At 49.4% G+C, this 15,374-nt stretch overlaps 2 protein-coding genes across 3 annotated transcripts in view; one reads left to right on the forward strand and one right to left on the reverse strand.

Moving 5' to 3' along the window:
- APOBEC2 (apolipoprotein B mRNA editing enzyme catalytic subunit 2) overlaps positions 1–11,434 on the forward strand; it is a 15,597-nt gene extending 4,163 nt beyond the window's left edge. Inside the window, exons 4-6 of the mRNA XM_005428911.3 lie at positions 6,450–6,607; positions 9,951–10,498; positions 10,893–11,434. Of these exons, the coding sequence (XP_005428968.2) occupies positions 6,450–6,607; positions 9,951–10,491 (699 nt within the window). The 3' untranslated portion in view covers positions 10,492–10,498; positions 10,893–11,434. The remainder of the gene's footprint in view (positions 1–6,449; positions 6,608–9,950; positions 10,499–10,892) is intronic.
- A 943-nt stretch (positions 11,435–12,377) lies between these two features.
- On the reverse strand, positions 12,378–15,286 carry OARD1 (O-acyl-ADP-ribose deacylase 1). 2 transcript variants are annotated; one of them, XM_031063555.1, is made up of 5 exons: positions 15,031–15,286; positions 14,211–14,400; positions 14,044–14,102; positions 13,250–13,362; positions 12,378–12,956 (listed from the first exon to the last, which is right to left on the reverse strand). In XM_031063555.1, exons 1-5 carry the CDS (start codon positions 15,061–15,063, stop codon positions 12,854–12,856), a joined length of 498 nt encoding a protein of 165 aa, XP_030919415.1. In that variant the 5' UTR covers positions 15,064–15,286; the 3' UTR covers positions 12,378–12,853. The 2 variants fall into 2 exon arrangements, with proteins under 2 accessions (XP_030919415.1, XP_005428969.1); XM_005428912.2 differs by having other exon boundaries at positions 14,211–14,355; positions 15,031–15,279.
- Between the last annotated feature and the right edge of the window lie 88 nt (positions 15,287–15,374).

Here is a 15,374-nt window from a genome sequence, read left to right on the forward strand (position 1 = left end):
CGATGTGCTGTGCCTGGCCGGGCTGGCCCTGGGCACGCTGTGCTCCTGGTACCGCATCAACCGGCTGGCAGCGCTGCTGCTGCTGCCCTACCTGGGCTGGCTGGCCATGGCCACCTGCCTCAGCATCCGCATCTGGAAGGACAACCCCCAGCAGAAATCGGCCAAGAGCGACTAAAATCCCTTTTTGTGTCCTTAACCGGCCTGAGGTGTGCCGAATTTTCAGGGGGGAAAAAAGTGTGTTCACTTTGTCCCTCGATGAGGGGGAGAGAGAAATGATGCATTTGACTTTATTTTTTTTATATATAAATATATATATAACTTGATTTTTAAAAAGAAATTACTTGATTTTTTTTAAAGTGGATCTTCTCCCCGGCACTGGCTGTAATTAATTGGGGCTTGTAATTAATTTGGGCTGTGACTGGGGCTGTAATTGGGGTTGGGGGGGCTCAACTGGGGCTGTAAAATTGTAATAAATGGTATTTGCTTTGAATAAAACAAGCCATTGGTTCTTTGGAGAAGAAATAAATAAATCTGAGTTTTTTCTCATTGGACTGGTTTGGGGTGAGGCTCCCAAAAGGGATCCAGGGATGGGATTTGGGAAGGCTCCAGAGGTGGATTCATTCCTGGGGCAGCTTTGGAACAACCAAGCTGCCCAAAGTCCCTCCTTGGGGACATCCCTGTCACAGGCTCCTCTGTGCCACCAGCCCAGCAAAAATTTGGTGATTCTGTCACTTTGATCCATTATTTTTTCCCCCCCTGGCTCGGGATTTCTCTCCCCAGGGCTGCGTGTCCCAAGGAGAAGCTGCAGGAAAAGGCTGGGAGTCTTTTTGATGCAGCACCGGTGACATCAAGAAAAAAAAAGAAAATAGGAGAAGAAAATAAAAGAAAAAAAAATAAATAAAAATAAATTTAAAAAATTAAAAATAAATAAAATAAATTTTTAAAAAATAAATTAAAAAAATAAATAAAATAAATTTTAAAAAAGAAATAAAAAAAGAAATCCTATAACACTTCAGGCTTTCTCTTCTGGGCTCTGGCTGCACGTTGGATTTGGGGGAGTTCAGGCTGATTTTGGCTGCGCCCATCCTGAACAGGGATGAGCAAGGCCATGCAGAGAAGGCAGGGAGGATTAAAGGAGCCTTTATCTCCTTTTGGAAAGGGGAGAGAATTATTTAAATCCCATTTAAATTGATGCCTCTGGATCTGGCTCATACCTGCAACCCTTTAATAACATTTCCAATTAGATGAATGCATATTTGATCAGCTTTCATAAATTGGGTCGATCTCCTCTTCCCACTTTTTTCCTGCAGGCAAACGAAAATCTGAAATGAAGATTAATAGATTTTTTCCCAGCTGCTGGGACTGGCTGCCTTGTTCTTGTTTTCCTTCCAGTTTCTCCTCTTCCCAGCCCACCTGTAAATGCAGAAAGAGCTTTTCTTTGCCTCCTGCCTCTTCTCACAGGCAGCAAAAATAGCAAATATTCCTCCCTGTGCTATCCAGAGCAACTTGAAATCAATTGGGAAAATTAAATTCAGTCAGACACCCTCCTGTATTAATATTTAAAGCATCATTTGGTGCATTTGCTGTTTAAACAGATACACTGAACCCCCTTGCATAAAAATAACTTTAATGACATCTCAAAGTCATCGGGAAGGTTTCTTGCCCAGACTTTGCAGCGCAGCCCCAAAGCAGCTTTGGTTCCACAGAATCCTGGAATTCTGGAATGGTTTGGGATGGAAGGGAAATGAAGGATCACCCCCTGGCAGCGGCAGGGACCCCTCCCACTGTCCCAGGTCTGTCCAAGCCCTGTCCAAGCTCTTGTTTGTACAGCCCCAACCCCAGATTTGCCTTTGGAATGGGCAAATTCCTTTCCCTTTTCCCTTGCCTTTTCCCTTTCCTTTTCCCTTTCCTTTCCTTTCCTTTCCTTCCCTTCCCGTCCCTTCCCTTCCCTTCCCTTCCCTTCCCTTCCCTTCCCTTCCCTTCCCTTCCCTTCCCTTCCCTTCCCTTCCCTTCCCTTCCCTTCCCTTCCCTTCCCTTCCCTTCCCTTCCCTTCCCTTCCCTTCCCTTCCCTTCCCTTCCCTTCCCTTCCCTTCCCTTCCCTTCCCTACCCTTTCCCCCCTTTTTCCTTTTCCCCCCTTTTCCTTCCCCCCTTTTTCCCTTGCCATTTCTCTCTCCTTTCCCCCTTTTTCCTTCTGCTTTTCCCTTTCCTATTTTCCCTTTCCTTTCCCCCTTTTTCCTCTCCCCATTTCCCTTTCCCCATTTCCCTTTCCCCCTTTTTCCTTTCCCTTTTCTCTTTCCTATTTTCCCTTTCCTTCCCCCCCTTCCTTCCATCTGAGAAGGACTCAGAACTCTTCAGTTCTCGTTCTCAAGGTTGTTTATTGTTTCTTATCGATAAAATTCTTTCTCCCACCCGCCGAGGTCTGTCTGGCAGGTCGGGTTGAGGCACACTGGTGTTATCTTTTTATACTAAAAACTACATGTACATTATTTACAATAACTTCCCAATACCTATCACCTGTGTTAGACAGTGAGCTTCTGCTCTAAACCAATCTAAAAGTGTCAGCATCACAGCAGAAGATGGAGGCCAGGAAGAAGAAGGAAAAAGAACAAGGCACACCCAAATTCCTCCATCTTGGGACCCCGAGCCCCCATTCTAAAAACCCAAAAAATCGATTTTTCACCCTGTGATAAGCTATTATTCTACTTCAACTTTCTTGACTTGTAATCCTTCATATAAAGGTTGCTAATTGTTTTTTTCCATGGGTCAAAATCAAAGGCACAGCGACCCCAAGCCCCCATTCTAAAAACCCCAAAAATTTATTTTTCACCCCGTGACAAACTAACTGTCATTCTACTTAAACTTTCTTGTAATCCTTCATATAAAGCTTGCTAATTGTTTTTTCCAAGGGCTAAATCAAAGGCACAGGGGTCTTGGGCTCTGTGCCAAGGTCTCTGAGCCCCCTGGGCAGCCAGAGGAATTTCCTGGGTTCTGACAAGGCAGGAGGAGAGGGCCAAAGGAAGGGAGGAAGGAAGGGAAGGTGTCAGTGTTTATTTATTTATTTGTCCCGTAGTTACAGCTGGAAAAAGCAGGAGGGGGCTGGCTGCCAGGCAGTGTCTCCAGGGAGACATTTGTTAGTGCCACCAGCTGTCCCCTCGGCATGGAGAGCAGGCCTGAGCCGTGACTCACCCCGCCAGGCTCCTGTTTCGCTCTCCCATCCATCCCGAAATGTTCCTCTGGCCCCACGATGCCATAAAAGCTCCCTGTTCCTGGCAGGGCCCGTGGCAGGCAGGTGGGGGTGATGGGGACAGCCAGGTTAACCCCAGGAACTGCTGCTGCAGGGACAGGGACAGCTGTCACTGTGGGACACGAAGTGCCACAGACACGCAGCTCTCTCAAGGGTAAAAAGAGAGAATGCTTAATTTCTGACTGCAACGTTTCTAGATTTCCAACGGTTAGAGATTTAGTTTACAGATTTAGATTTCATTTCTGACTCCCAACATTTAGAGATTTCCAAAAGTGACAGCGGGTTGGAGGGTGACAGTGCCACCTCTCCAGTGACACTGGTCAAACCAACAGCCCATCAAATTTCTCCTCCTCCACAAAAGAATGCAAAACAACAAGTTATTTACATAAAGTGTGTGAGAAAGTTCGTTACGAGAATGTAAACATCAGAAGGCTTAGAAAACCTTAAAAAATCAGGGTGACAGCCAGCCACGACCTGCAGGGGACACAGGGCTGCAGAGATCCCTGTTTGGGGATCAGAGGGCTCAGAGGTGCCTCTAAAGCCACTGAAGAAGCTGCTCTGGACTTGGATGGATGCAGGATCCTCAAAATCCAAAATTCCAGCAGAGCCTGGAAGTTTCTCCCAGCACAGGCTGTCCCTTAGGCCTGTCCTGGTGTACCCTGTGGCTGAACTGTGATCCCATGGCAGGGCTGAGGGAGCTGGGGAAGGGTTTGGAGAAACCTGGGAAGGGTTTGGAGAGTCCTGAGGGAGCTGGGAAGGGTTTGGAGAGTCCTGAGGGAGCTGGGCAGGGGCTGAGCCTGGAGCAAAGGAGGCTCAGGGGGAATTTCTGGCTCTGCACAACTCCCTGCCAGGAGGGGACAGCCGGGGGGATTTGGGATCTTATCCCAGGGAACAGGGACAGGAGGAGAGGGAACGGCCTCAGGCTGGGCTGGGGAGGCTCAGGTTGGACATCAGCAGGATTTTCCTCATGGAAAGGGCTGGAAGGGGCTGCCCGGGGGGGTTTGGAGCGCCCATCCCTGGAGGTGGCACCTGGAGGTGGCACTGAGTGCTCAGGGTGGGACCCAATGATCCCACGTGGATTTTATGAACAAATTCAGAGCCAAGCGGGTAAAATATGAAATCAGCGGGGACAGGGACAGGTGGAGGGGAACCTCAGTACAAACTCTGCAATTTGGACCCCCGAGGGGACACATTTGGGGCCACAAGCAGCCCCCAGAGCCCTCACCCACCCCCAGCTCGGATGCAGCAGCTCCGTGGTGCCCTTTTATATTTTTGGCTGCAGTGGGGGTTGGATCATGGCCGTTCCAAGCACTGCCCTAGATGGAGCTGGGGAGCAGCTGGGCAAGGCTGGAGAGAGGGGGAGCCTCGGTGCCACATTCCCCAGATTAGATTAGAGCTCAGCCCTCGCAGGGGCCAGGCTGAAGCTGCAGCAAAACTGGGACCCCAGCCATGAAGAGCTTCCAAAAATAAAGCAGAGTGGGTCAGAGGGACTGCAGAGGGGCTGAGATGCTGCTCGAAAAGATCAGGATTAGGAGGAAATGAGCTGTCAGTCATTGGGAGAGGATTCCCACCCTAAAAGCAGCCCCTGAAATGTCAGAGGTGACAGCAATTGGACAGGGGAGGTGGAATCTGAGCGTTGTCACCACACAGGAGGCAAAACACCACCCCAGCCCTGCAGGAAAGTATTCTAGGCTTAAAAAGAAATAAAATCCTGCGCCGTGGAAGATATATGTTCCATGGATAGGATGTCTTGAAATTTGTCAAATCCTTGGTTGGGCTGTCAACACTGCCAGCTCTGTCACCCAAACAACACCACCCAAACAACAACTCTTCAAAGGGGGGCTCTGTCCCCAAAAACTGCATCCATGGTGGCACTGGGGAAAAGCTGCAAAGGATATCCAGCCCAGCAAAGGCAGGGTGATGGCAAGGGGGCTGGGAAGAGCAGCCAGAATTAATTATCTGTGATAATTTGTTATTAATTTCCTCTGATAATAAATGACCTGCCTGATGGTGTGGGTTTATTTCACTTTGAGATGGTGCAGCCTCCTGCCAAGGCTCTAAAGAGCTGAATTTAACAGGATCACAAAGGCTGGCTTGGCTCCAAAGCAGATATTCCCACTGATTTGATTTTTATGGAATACTTCTTTTCCTCCTCAAACTAAGAGCAGGTTTTCCACTAATACTGACTGAATACTCCATCAAATACAGCTGAATATTCCACATTTACTCAGAGTTTGCTGGTGGTGGGTTCTGAGCAGAGCCCACAGGTTTGATTTCCAGTGTGCTTTGATTCCAAACTCCTGCCCAGCCACACTTTTCCCACCTCCTTTGCCTCCATGGCCAGGATTGGTCCCTGGGAAAACCTCACCCAGGTTTTTAATTAAACTCGGCTCAGGCAGGATTGGTACAAATTGTAAATTATTGAAACTGAGAGGGAGACTCTGGGAGAGTTTCATATAATCCTGAGGGGAACAAAAAAGAGAGGGAAAAACTCCTCCAACCCAGATACACCCAGTGCACTGGGAACTCCTGGAACACTCAGGAGGAAAATGCAGAACAATGGGAGAAGCAGCCCTGCTGCCCACTGGGAATTCCAGCAGGACTTCCAAATATTTGGGAGAAGGTTCTGGCTTGGATTTACAGCTCCAACCAGGAGATTTCCCCCTCAGGGTCCTGCATGAGCAGGGTGGGAGGAACCACGGGATGCTCCAGGTGATCCAGGAAGCCAAACCCACCAAAACCAGAGATTTCCCCCCAAAATGACCACGACTCCTTTCCCCTCTTGCCTGGGCCAGGCCAGGCTGAGCTGGTCCTTCAAGGTCAGCCATGGAATCCACTGGCAGAGGAGGGAGAGGGCTGTGAGAGCAGGGAGTGCCCCGTGCCTCGAGATACATACACCCCAGAGCTTCCAGGATTTTCCATCAGGGAAAATGATGGGCTCATCCCGCCCACTGAGAAGTTGTCACTTGGTTTGACATGAAAAGGGGAGCAAAAGGGGCTGCTGAAAGGAGCTGGAGAGAGCAGGGGAAGGAGGTGACACCTGAGAGCCCTGGGTCACCCAACCCTGTCCAGCCCCTGCCACCGGCGCCGCTTTGTTCCATATTTAGTTCCTGACAACTGCGCCTGGGGCAGGAACTCCCAGCTCTGTTTTCCCTCCTCCCTCGGCTCCCAGAGCTCTCAGAAATCGCTCTTTCTCTCTCCCAGCGGCCACAGCTCGGTCCCAGTGTCCCGGGGAAGATGGCAGAGAAGCAGGAGGAGCCCAGCAATGCCCAGAACGGGGAACCCGACAACGCCGAGGAGGGCGAGGGGAAGAAGAAGAAGGTGAAGAGGGAGGACCTGCCACCCTTTGAGATTGTCACAGGGTAAGAGATTGGGATTTAAATATGAGATTGGGGGAGTTCAGTGAGCTCTGTCTCGGCTTTTAGGTCGAGCAACACAAGCAGCATCTTCTGCAGCGCGTTTTGGAAGAATCTGAAATGGTTTGGATTTATCGTGGGATTTTGTTCTAAGTTTTGCTGACTTTGAGAGGATGGACTCCCACCAGGCAGGCAGAAAAGTGCACTTGTTTTGCAGGAACAGCTCTGTTTCTGCAGTGCTGGCTCCCTCCCAGCCCCACAGACAGGATGGGGATGGAGGTGTTGGCTTTGATGAGAGCTCAGTATCGATTTCTTGCTGTGATCAATGGCTCTTGTCTGAGAGTTTCTCCACCTGTGGATCAGGAAAAAACACCCCTGCTATGGCTGATTGGCTTGATGGGCCTGAGGGACAGATTTTTCAAGAGACCTAAAGGTTCACATTTTCAAGAGCTCCACAGCCACAGCTGGAACCTGACTTTCATAAAGAAACCAAAAAGCCCAACTTGCAGAAAGGCTCCAAAACAAGAGGCAGTTTTGAAGGCAGCAGGGCAGCAGGGAGCCTGGCCTTTGGAAAAGCAGGATATCCCAGGGCTCTGGTGGAAGCTGAACTCAGCCATAATTGACAGCTGCAAGTAGGAAAAGCCCTGGGTGTCTGTCCCTGGAGGAGCAGCAGGATGAGTCCTTCTCCCCTCATATTTCCCCAAAGGAGTGTCCCAGCAAATAAACCAAACCTAGGATTTCTTCCAGCTCCTTAAAACTAAAACTTAAACTTAAAACTTAAAACTCAGGCCTCCAAAATATCCCCTGGAATCCTCCTGGCAGTGCCATGGGCCCTGCAGGTGAAATTTGGCTGCTTGTTCTGACCAGGATGAGTGAGGCAGCAGCCCTGCAACAAAATTGGGTTCCATTCCAGCTCAGGGCAGGAAAAATCTCCATTCTCTCCTCAAAATGTGAAAAAAATCCCTTCTTGGGGTAGTCTCTGCCACACATAATCATAGAAATAAATGATTAGCAGTGGCTTTTAAGGAAAGAACATCCCTCTGCTAGGAATGGAGCTACATTGTGGATATAAACCACTGGGCCAAATTCTGAACACTTAAGACATGTCCTAAAATCAATTTTAATGAGGGAATGGGGTTTTCTAGCCTTGGAGCACTCAGCCTGCAGTTAGGAGTGCCGAGGGACTGAGTAGGATGTCCAAACTTCCCTGCTAAGCCCAAGGCTCTGGGCTAACCATGGCTGGAAAAGTCCCTTAGCACCATCCTGCAGTTAAATCCTTTATTGGAATGCCATGGGCATTCCAGGATTTGACAGGATTTTCCACCCTGCAAAGGGGACAGTGAGGAAGTGAAACAAAAATCCTAAAGGAGCCCCAAAGAGGCGGAGAAACCCCAGGGATTTTTTTTTAGTTTCATTTTAAGGAGGACACCAGGAGATCAGGCCAGGCTGTGACCTGGGATCACCACCAGGGTTTTTCCAGTGATTTACAAATTCCCAGCCAATCAAGGCAGTTATGGGAGTGATGGGGAAACACAAGTGCAGCCAGGGAAGAAGCACTTAAACCTAATTATGTTGCATTTCAGCTTTAGCCCTTGGATCAGGGGCATCTCAGGACTCCCAGCCAAGTTCTCTCTCTGCTGCTCACAGCTCCAGGAGGAGTCTGGCTTCCAGGAATCCCTGGGAAGCCAATTACTCTCTTTAAGAATATTATCCCCCTTTTTTTTTTTTTGGCTGAACACAGCCTGTAATCCCAATCCGGGAGCATTTCCTGCCACATTTATTTCCACTTTCCCCAGGTGTAAATGAGGCTCCTTGTAGGAATAATTCCTTGTTACTCTTTTAGATAATTCACGTTCTTATTTCCTCATTAGATGTTTTCCTTCTCTCCTGTGTGACAGTGCCAGGGTCACACACACTGGGTAGCTGCTCTTTCCTCCAGCCCATCTGATTTCAGCAACTTCAAGCCCAGATTGAAGATTCTTTCTCAAAATTCAATTTTTTTTTTGGTCACAATGTGATCTATCACTTTGCTACCCAGAGAAAACTGATAAATTAGGTTGGAGCATGGAGTAATCCCTAAAACATGTCATTTAATGATGCTTTTCAGGGGAGGTTTCAATTTTGACCTTTCCTCTCCTCAGGTGAGCTGTGCCACCCCAGCCTGGTGTCAGAGCAGGGGTTTATATTGAGAATATTGGGGAATTCGGAGTCTGTGAACAGTTTTTAAATTATTTCCATAAACATTTTCACTCTCCAGGAGGCTGGAGCCAGGTGGGGATCAGCCTCTTCTCCCAGACAACAGGATGAGGGGAAATGGCCTCAAATTGTGCCAGGGGAGGACATCAGGGGGAATTTCTTCACAGCAAAGGTTGCCAGGCACTGGAATAGACTCCGAGTGTTGTTTCTATTCCTTCTTGGGACGTTATTAATTGAACTAATGCAGATTCCAAAGTGCTGGCAGCAGAATGGAGGTGAACATCCCAGCTAAGCCCAGGCACACGCCGAGATAAGCAAGAAAATCCATCAGGAAGGGCTGGCTAAATGCAGCTCCCAGTCAATCCAGCCTGAGTCAATCCATCCTGGAGCAGGTTGCTGCTGCTTCAGCTGTTCCATGAAAAGCCAGAGCCAACCTCGTCACTGCTGTGACCCCTTTGCTGTCAGAGAGTTAAATCAGGGATGAAATTCCCTGTGCCTCTGATGTATTTAAAAACCTGATGTTATTGGGAAACCACTCATTGCAGACATTGCTCTGGAATGGGTGTCTCATGTCTGCCCTTCAAAGAATCATCAATTAAAGAATCCTTAGCCAAAGAAGCACTCATTATCCAGGATACCAAGCAGGAAATGTGCTATTCTGGAAAGCACATGGATTTTTTTCCCACTTTTCCATCTCTTTCCCTTCCCATCTCCAGAGCCATCCCATGAGATGTTCCACCACGAGGTGATCTTGGAGTCACAGAAGGGAAGATGTGGACAATAAATTAAAAGAGTAGGTGAAGTTTATCAGTAAGGAATCCAGCAGGAAATCCACATTTTCACAGCAAAGTTGAATTTTATCCTGGATGTTTTCTAACCTAAACCTTGGAACACAGAGAAATCAGTGGCAATGCAGTGATTTGCTCATGGGATTTGGGTTATGGGTAGAGGTGATCCAAAGGGTGATCCTTACCTAAATCTGAGCTTCCTCTCTGCTCTCTCCTCTCAGGGAACACCTCCCAAACTAAACCTTGGAACACAGAGATATCAGAGGTGATGCAGTGATTTGCTCATGGGTAAAGGTGACCCAAAAGTGTGACCCTCATCTAAATCTGCCTCTGAGCCTCCTCTCTGCTCTCTCCTCTCCCCTCAGGGAACGCCTCCCAGCCATCTTCTTCAAATTCCAGTTCAGGAACGTGGAGTACAGCTCGGGCAGGAACAAAACCTTCCTGTGCTACGTGGTGGAGACGCAGGGCAAGGAGCCGGTGACCAGCCGGGGGTACCTGGAGGACGAGCATGCGGCCGCCCACGCCGAGATGGCCTTCTTCAACACCATCCTGCCCACGTGCCAGGCCGGTGCCCGCCACGATGTCACCTGGTACGTGTCCTCCAGCCCCTGTGTCACCTGCGCCCAGAGGATCTGCGAGGCCCTGCGCAAGAACAAGGGGCTGCGCCTCACCATCATGGTGGGCAGGCTCTTCATGTGGGAGGAGCCCGAGATGCAGGCAGCCCTCAGGAGCATGAAGGAGGCCGGCTGCAAGCTGAGGATTATGAAGCCTCAAGACTTTGAGTATGTCTGGAAGAACTTTGTGGAGCAGGAGGAAGGGGAGGAGGCCAAGTCCTTTGTGCCCTGGGAGGATATTCAGGAGAATTTTCAGTACTATGAGGAGAAGCTGGCGGAGATCTTGCACTGAGGCTCAGGTGAGTGACGGGGTCACTGATTAACTCTCCTCTCTTTAATTTGGGTTCCAATTTCTCTTATTGTCAGCTGAATATTGCTAACAATCCCAGGCAGTGGGTTTCCCCTTCCAGGGGCTCCCCCACAGCATATTCCCAAGGGATTTAGTGCTTTTCTGTCTTCTCCTCCAGGAATAAATAATAAAAAGGTTCTAGGGCCACCAGAACACCCCCCTGCTCCCCACAGGGATGATGTTCAGGACAACAGGGAGAGGATGGGATTGAAGGGGATTTTACTTACACCCCAAAGTCTAAAAAACACCAATAAAGGAAATCCCAGTGGTTGCAGAATTCCCTTCTCTATGGGGTACTGAAGAGTCACCTCTGAGTCTCTGGGATGTCTCTTTTTCCTCCCCAGGATCAGAAAGGATCCATGAAGAGATGTGACAGACCTGGACACCTGGGACAGTCCTGCTTCCCAAAGCTTTGATTCCAGCAGGATGGAGAACCAGCTTCTGGGAGACAAGGCCCTGTGGGACTCCAAACACACACACACACACACACAACACAGACCTCTGGTGTTTGGGATTTTTTGGGTGTTTTTTGTTCCTCCCCCTCCCTGCCCCAACCAAACCCATGCTGTGGTGAAAGGGATGGCAGTGATCCACAGGCAGGCTGTGGGATCACGTTCTGGGAATATTTCATGGGAAGAGACCTTAGAACAAAGCTGCTGGTTAGATAAATGGATTAGAAAGGGGAAAAGAAACAGATTTAAAGGTGAAAAATCAGTTTTCTCCCTCTGTTCTCCTCAATAGTCAGAGCTGTGATTTAATTCGGGGCCAACAGCTCTCTTCCAAATCATGATGGAGCCCAAGAATTCGATATCAAACAATGTTGTTTGGGATATAAACCTGGGAAAGCAGAGTGAAATAAAATGGGAAGCCACTGCAAAAGCCAAAACACTGTTTATTCCTTCTTCTCTACTTGCAAGAAGTCCTAAATTGAACCTGACAAGTCTGAGTTCAAGGACATCCCAGGACAGCCACACAGGGAATATTTTGTAGCTGGGAAGGGAGAACTAAATGCCAAAAAAATTTCCAGAGTACACACAACTGCTGGAGAGCAGGATCATTTTCCATGTACAACAAAGCTCACGGGGATGTGATGAGTAAGGAACCAGAACAAAAACCCAGACACAAATAAGGGGAAAGACTGAATCCATGAGCAGCCTCCATGCCTGTTCTGGATCAGCTCATTGCTCCCAATTCCTCTGTTGTTTTTCCCAGCTACAGCAATTCCCCACCAAACAGGTTTACAAAATATGGGCAAGGAACAAGGAAGAGTAAGGATAAAGACAAACAGAACTGAGTAACCCAGTCCCTTCCCAAGGAATCCAATCAGGAACCCTGTCATGTTACCAAATTCCCAACTCTTATGTCCCATTTTTGTATTTCTTCAACACACCTGGCACTTTTCTGGGCATGCAGAATGACAGAAGTCCCAAAGATTTGTTATTGTGGGAGGGTTTAAAAACCAAACATGAAGGGAAGGGAAGGGAAGGTCTGTGGCGGTTTCTTAGTTCTGGAACAAACTCTGCCAAATCAGGAGATTTCCATGGATCTCAGAAGCAGGGGTGGTGCTGATTTGCTTTAGTTTTGGGTGACAAACACCAACCTTTGTGTAACACCTGGACTACAAATGCAACAAAGAAAGAAATGTGAAAAGCCCACCTTAAACCCCATCCTGTGAGTTTTTAGAGCACACCAGCCTGTTTGGATCCTCACCAAACAGAGCTCTGCAGACTATAAATTACAGAGCTGTTGAATAAAACACACCCACCAGGTGTATTTACCCCCCTCCAGCATTCCCTGCAATCCCAGGCTGTCCCCAGAAGAGCCACAGGTACCAATCCAACAGCAGGGCAGTGTTTATTTCACATCACACCATGATCCTGAGTGAGCACGACCTCAGCAAACCCAATTTGTGGCAGGAAGGGAGAAATGAAACCGTTCCAGTGTGAGTGACCCCAGTGGCAGGCAGGACATCGCAAACAGAACAAAGCAGAGGTGCCAGCGCCACCAGAAACCCCGAGTCCCCAACGGCAGCGGCTCCGTTTCACTGCGTGGAGCCCCAGTGACACCTGGTGGCTGCAGGGACACACTGGGAGCTCCCCCAGGGTTTGCACAGCGCCGCTGCCCCCTGCTAATTAACAGCCCAAATGAACTTCTGTGGAGCTTGTCGCTGCTGGAAGCCCCTGTCACTGTCACACGAGTGAGTGACACCCGAATGCAGAACGTGCTCCACACACAGGTCCCCCCTTGTCCGTTCAGAGGTTCTGCTCCCAAAACTGGGGGAAATGGGGATCTTGGACTGCGCTGCTCACAGGCTGTACACTGTGATCTTGATGTCAGTGTTCTCAAACACCTCCTCAAGGATGGCTGACACCTTTTCCCACTGCAGGCCGTCGAGTCCACATCCAATCCTGGAAGACAGAGCACCAAAAGAGCCTTGTTGGGCCTTGTGCTGTGCCAAACCAACCCTGGGAGCAGCTGCAGTTTGAGGTGGCCCTGCCACAGCTCCCCATGAACCCACAGAACATGGGGAGAACAAGGAAACAAATGTACAGGGAAATGCAAAATAAATTTCCTCAATTGAACAGAGGAGTTGGATAGAGGTGGGTGCTTGAATTCTTATTTCACAGCAGGGGATCATCCCTCAGACATCCTTCTAGAAATTGAACACCCAACACTGGCATCCAGCTGCTGAGCCCCTCACCTGGGCATGGAGATGTCGGTGACTCCGTTGTTCAGGCAGTGAGCTTTCATGGCTTCCAAACTTTTCTGCATGCTCTCATAGGTGGGCTTGTGAGAAACCTTCTGCTTTGTAATCTACAGAAAAACAGAAAAGCTCAGCTGTGCCTTGGGCATGACCCCTGCAAACTTCTGTCTGTTATAAATACAAAATACACATTCCCTGATATCCTGAAACACCACCAGACTTGTCTCTGTGGAAAGACCTGAGCAAAGAACATTTCACAGCTTAAAACACTCTAATTTAGCAGCCAGTTCTGCCCATGTAAAGGTGAAATGCAGGTGCACACAACAGCTTGGCTCCTCCTCACAGGCAATGTTTGAGGACACATCTCTTATTGAGAGGAACATTCCAGAAACTCCCTTCCAGTGCCCAAAGGGAGCCAACAAGACAGAGACAATTTATTTACAGGGGCCTGGAGTGACAGGACAACAGGAATGGCTTCACATTGTCAGAAGGCTGGGTTAGATGGGGTATTGGGAAGGAATTGTTCCCTGTGAGGGTGGTGAAGCCCTGGCACAGGCTGCCCAGAGCAGCTGTGGCTCTCTCATCCCTGGAGGTGTCCAAGGCCAGGCTGGATGGGGCTTGGAGCACCCTGGGACAGGGGAAGGTGTCCCTGCTCAGGATGAGATTTAAAGTCCCTTCTCACCCCATCATTCTGTGATTCCCTGATTCCATGAATACAACCAAAACCTCCAGAGCTATTAATGTGACAGTTTAGCTCCAGGGAGGTGTCCCAGTGCCACCCCAGCCCTTACCAGGTAGTAAATGTAGCGGTCATCCCTCTGCAGAACCGCCACCTCCCCCGTCTTCTTCTCTAAAGCACAAAAACCAAGGTGTTTTTACAACAGCCATGCTCCATAACCCCAAACAGCTCCAACACCCTCCCTGCTAGAAATCAGGAGCTCCTTCAAGCACCACTCACTTTGATCCAGGAGCTCCTGGACGCCTCCAAACTTCTTCTTGAAGAGCACGGCGATGCCGGCGCCCATGCGGCAATCCTCGCTGATGCAGTGAGCCAGGGCGTCCGTGCCCGGGCACGAGAACAGGTCCCCCTTGACACACCTGATCTGCAGGGCAGGGCAACAGCACCTCCTCAGAGAGCACACAGGGCTCTGGTGACCAGGGAATGGGCAGCAAGAGGGGCAGGGTTTGAGTTTGCTGTGCAGGGAGTAAGTGTTTGAGCTGGCACGGGCTACAAACCCAAGGGGGGGAATCACCAACCCATGTGGAATTACAAACTCCATAGATAGAACTACAAACCAAATTCACAGCACTACAACCCCAATTCAGAGAATAACAAACCTAATATAGAGAATTACAAACCAAATATAGAGAATTACAAACCCACTGCAGAGAATTACAAAGCCACTACAGAGAATTACACATCCCGTACACAGAATTACAAACCCACTACACCTCCTCAACAACATCATTTATGAGCATCATGTGCCAGCTCAGCGGGTAATCTTACAAAATCAAAGCTTGAAAGGGTAATTATGTGACAGGGAGCACAGCTGGATTAGTGAAACCCCTCCAGCACCACCAGGCAGGCAGGTGAGCTCTCTGCTGCTGCTGCACAGCACCTGCCCCACTGACATTCCACACAAAAAGCACACGGATTTCAGCACTGGCAGCTCTCAGAAGCTGCAGGATGCAGCCAGTGCCGTGCTGTCAGGGCTGTAATGAGAGGAAAGCCTCTTTGCACAGACAATAATATCCCATGTAACCCATTTCCTACGCACTCTCTCCTGATCCTTGGAGAAGTGGGTGGCCATGGTAACGTGGGGTATGGAGAAGGCTCCTCCGGCTGGAAAGATGAGAGAAAAACAATTATTAGGAACCTCAAGCTAGGCAGTAAGAGTGTGTTAGAGGGGGCGAGGCTGAGCCTAATTATATCTGTGACAGCGGGACAACCATGGCACCCCTGAAGATGCCCCGGTCCCGCTGCGCCTACAGCTCCGGCCCGGGAGGAGGCCCCAGCCCAGGGTCACTGCACAATGAGCACCCCCAGGCTGTCTCCCTCCTCCTCATCACCATCACCATCATCACCCTCCTCCTCCTTACTCCCCTCCCACCCCTCTGCGCC

This window comes from Geospiza fortis, unplaced genomic scaffold (genome assembly GCF_000277835.1).
Source record: "Geospiza fortis unplaced genomic scaffold, GeoFor_1.0 scaffold14, whole genome shotgun sequence".
NCBI lineage: Eukaryota > Metazoa > Chordata > Aves > Passeriformes > Thraupidae > Geospiza > Geospiza fortis.

Coding starts and splice junctions, on each gene's coding strand:
- OARD1 (XM_031063555.1), bottom strand. CDS start 15,063: ATGGCCACCCACTTCTCCAAGGATCAGGAGAGA. Junction 14,103..14,210: donor CCAGGAGCTCCTGGATCAAA/GTGAGTGGTGCT, acceptor TTTGTGCTTTAG/AGAAGAAGACGGGGGAGGTG. Junction 13,363..14,043: donor ACCGCTACATTTACTACCTG/GTAAGGGCTGGG, acceptor GTTTTTCTGTAG/ATTACAAAGCAGAAGGTTTC.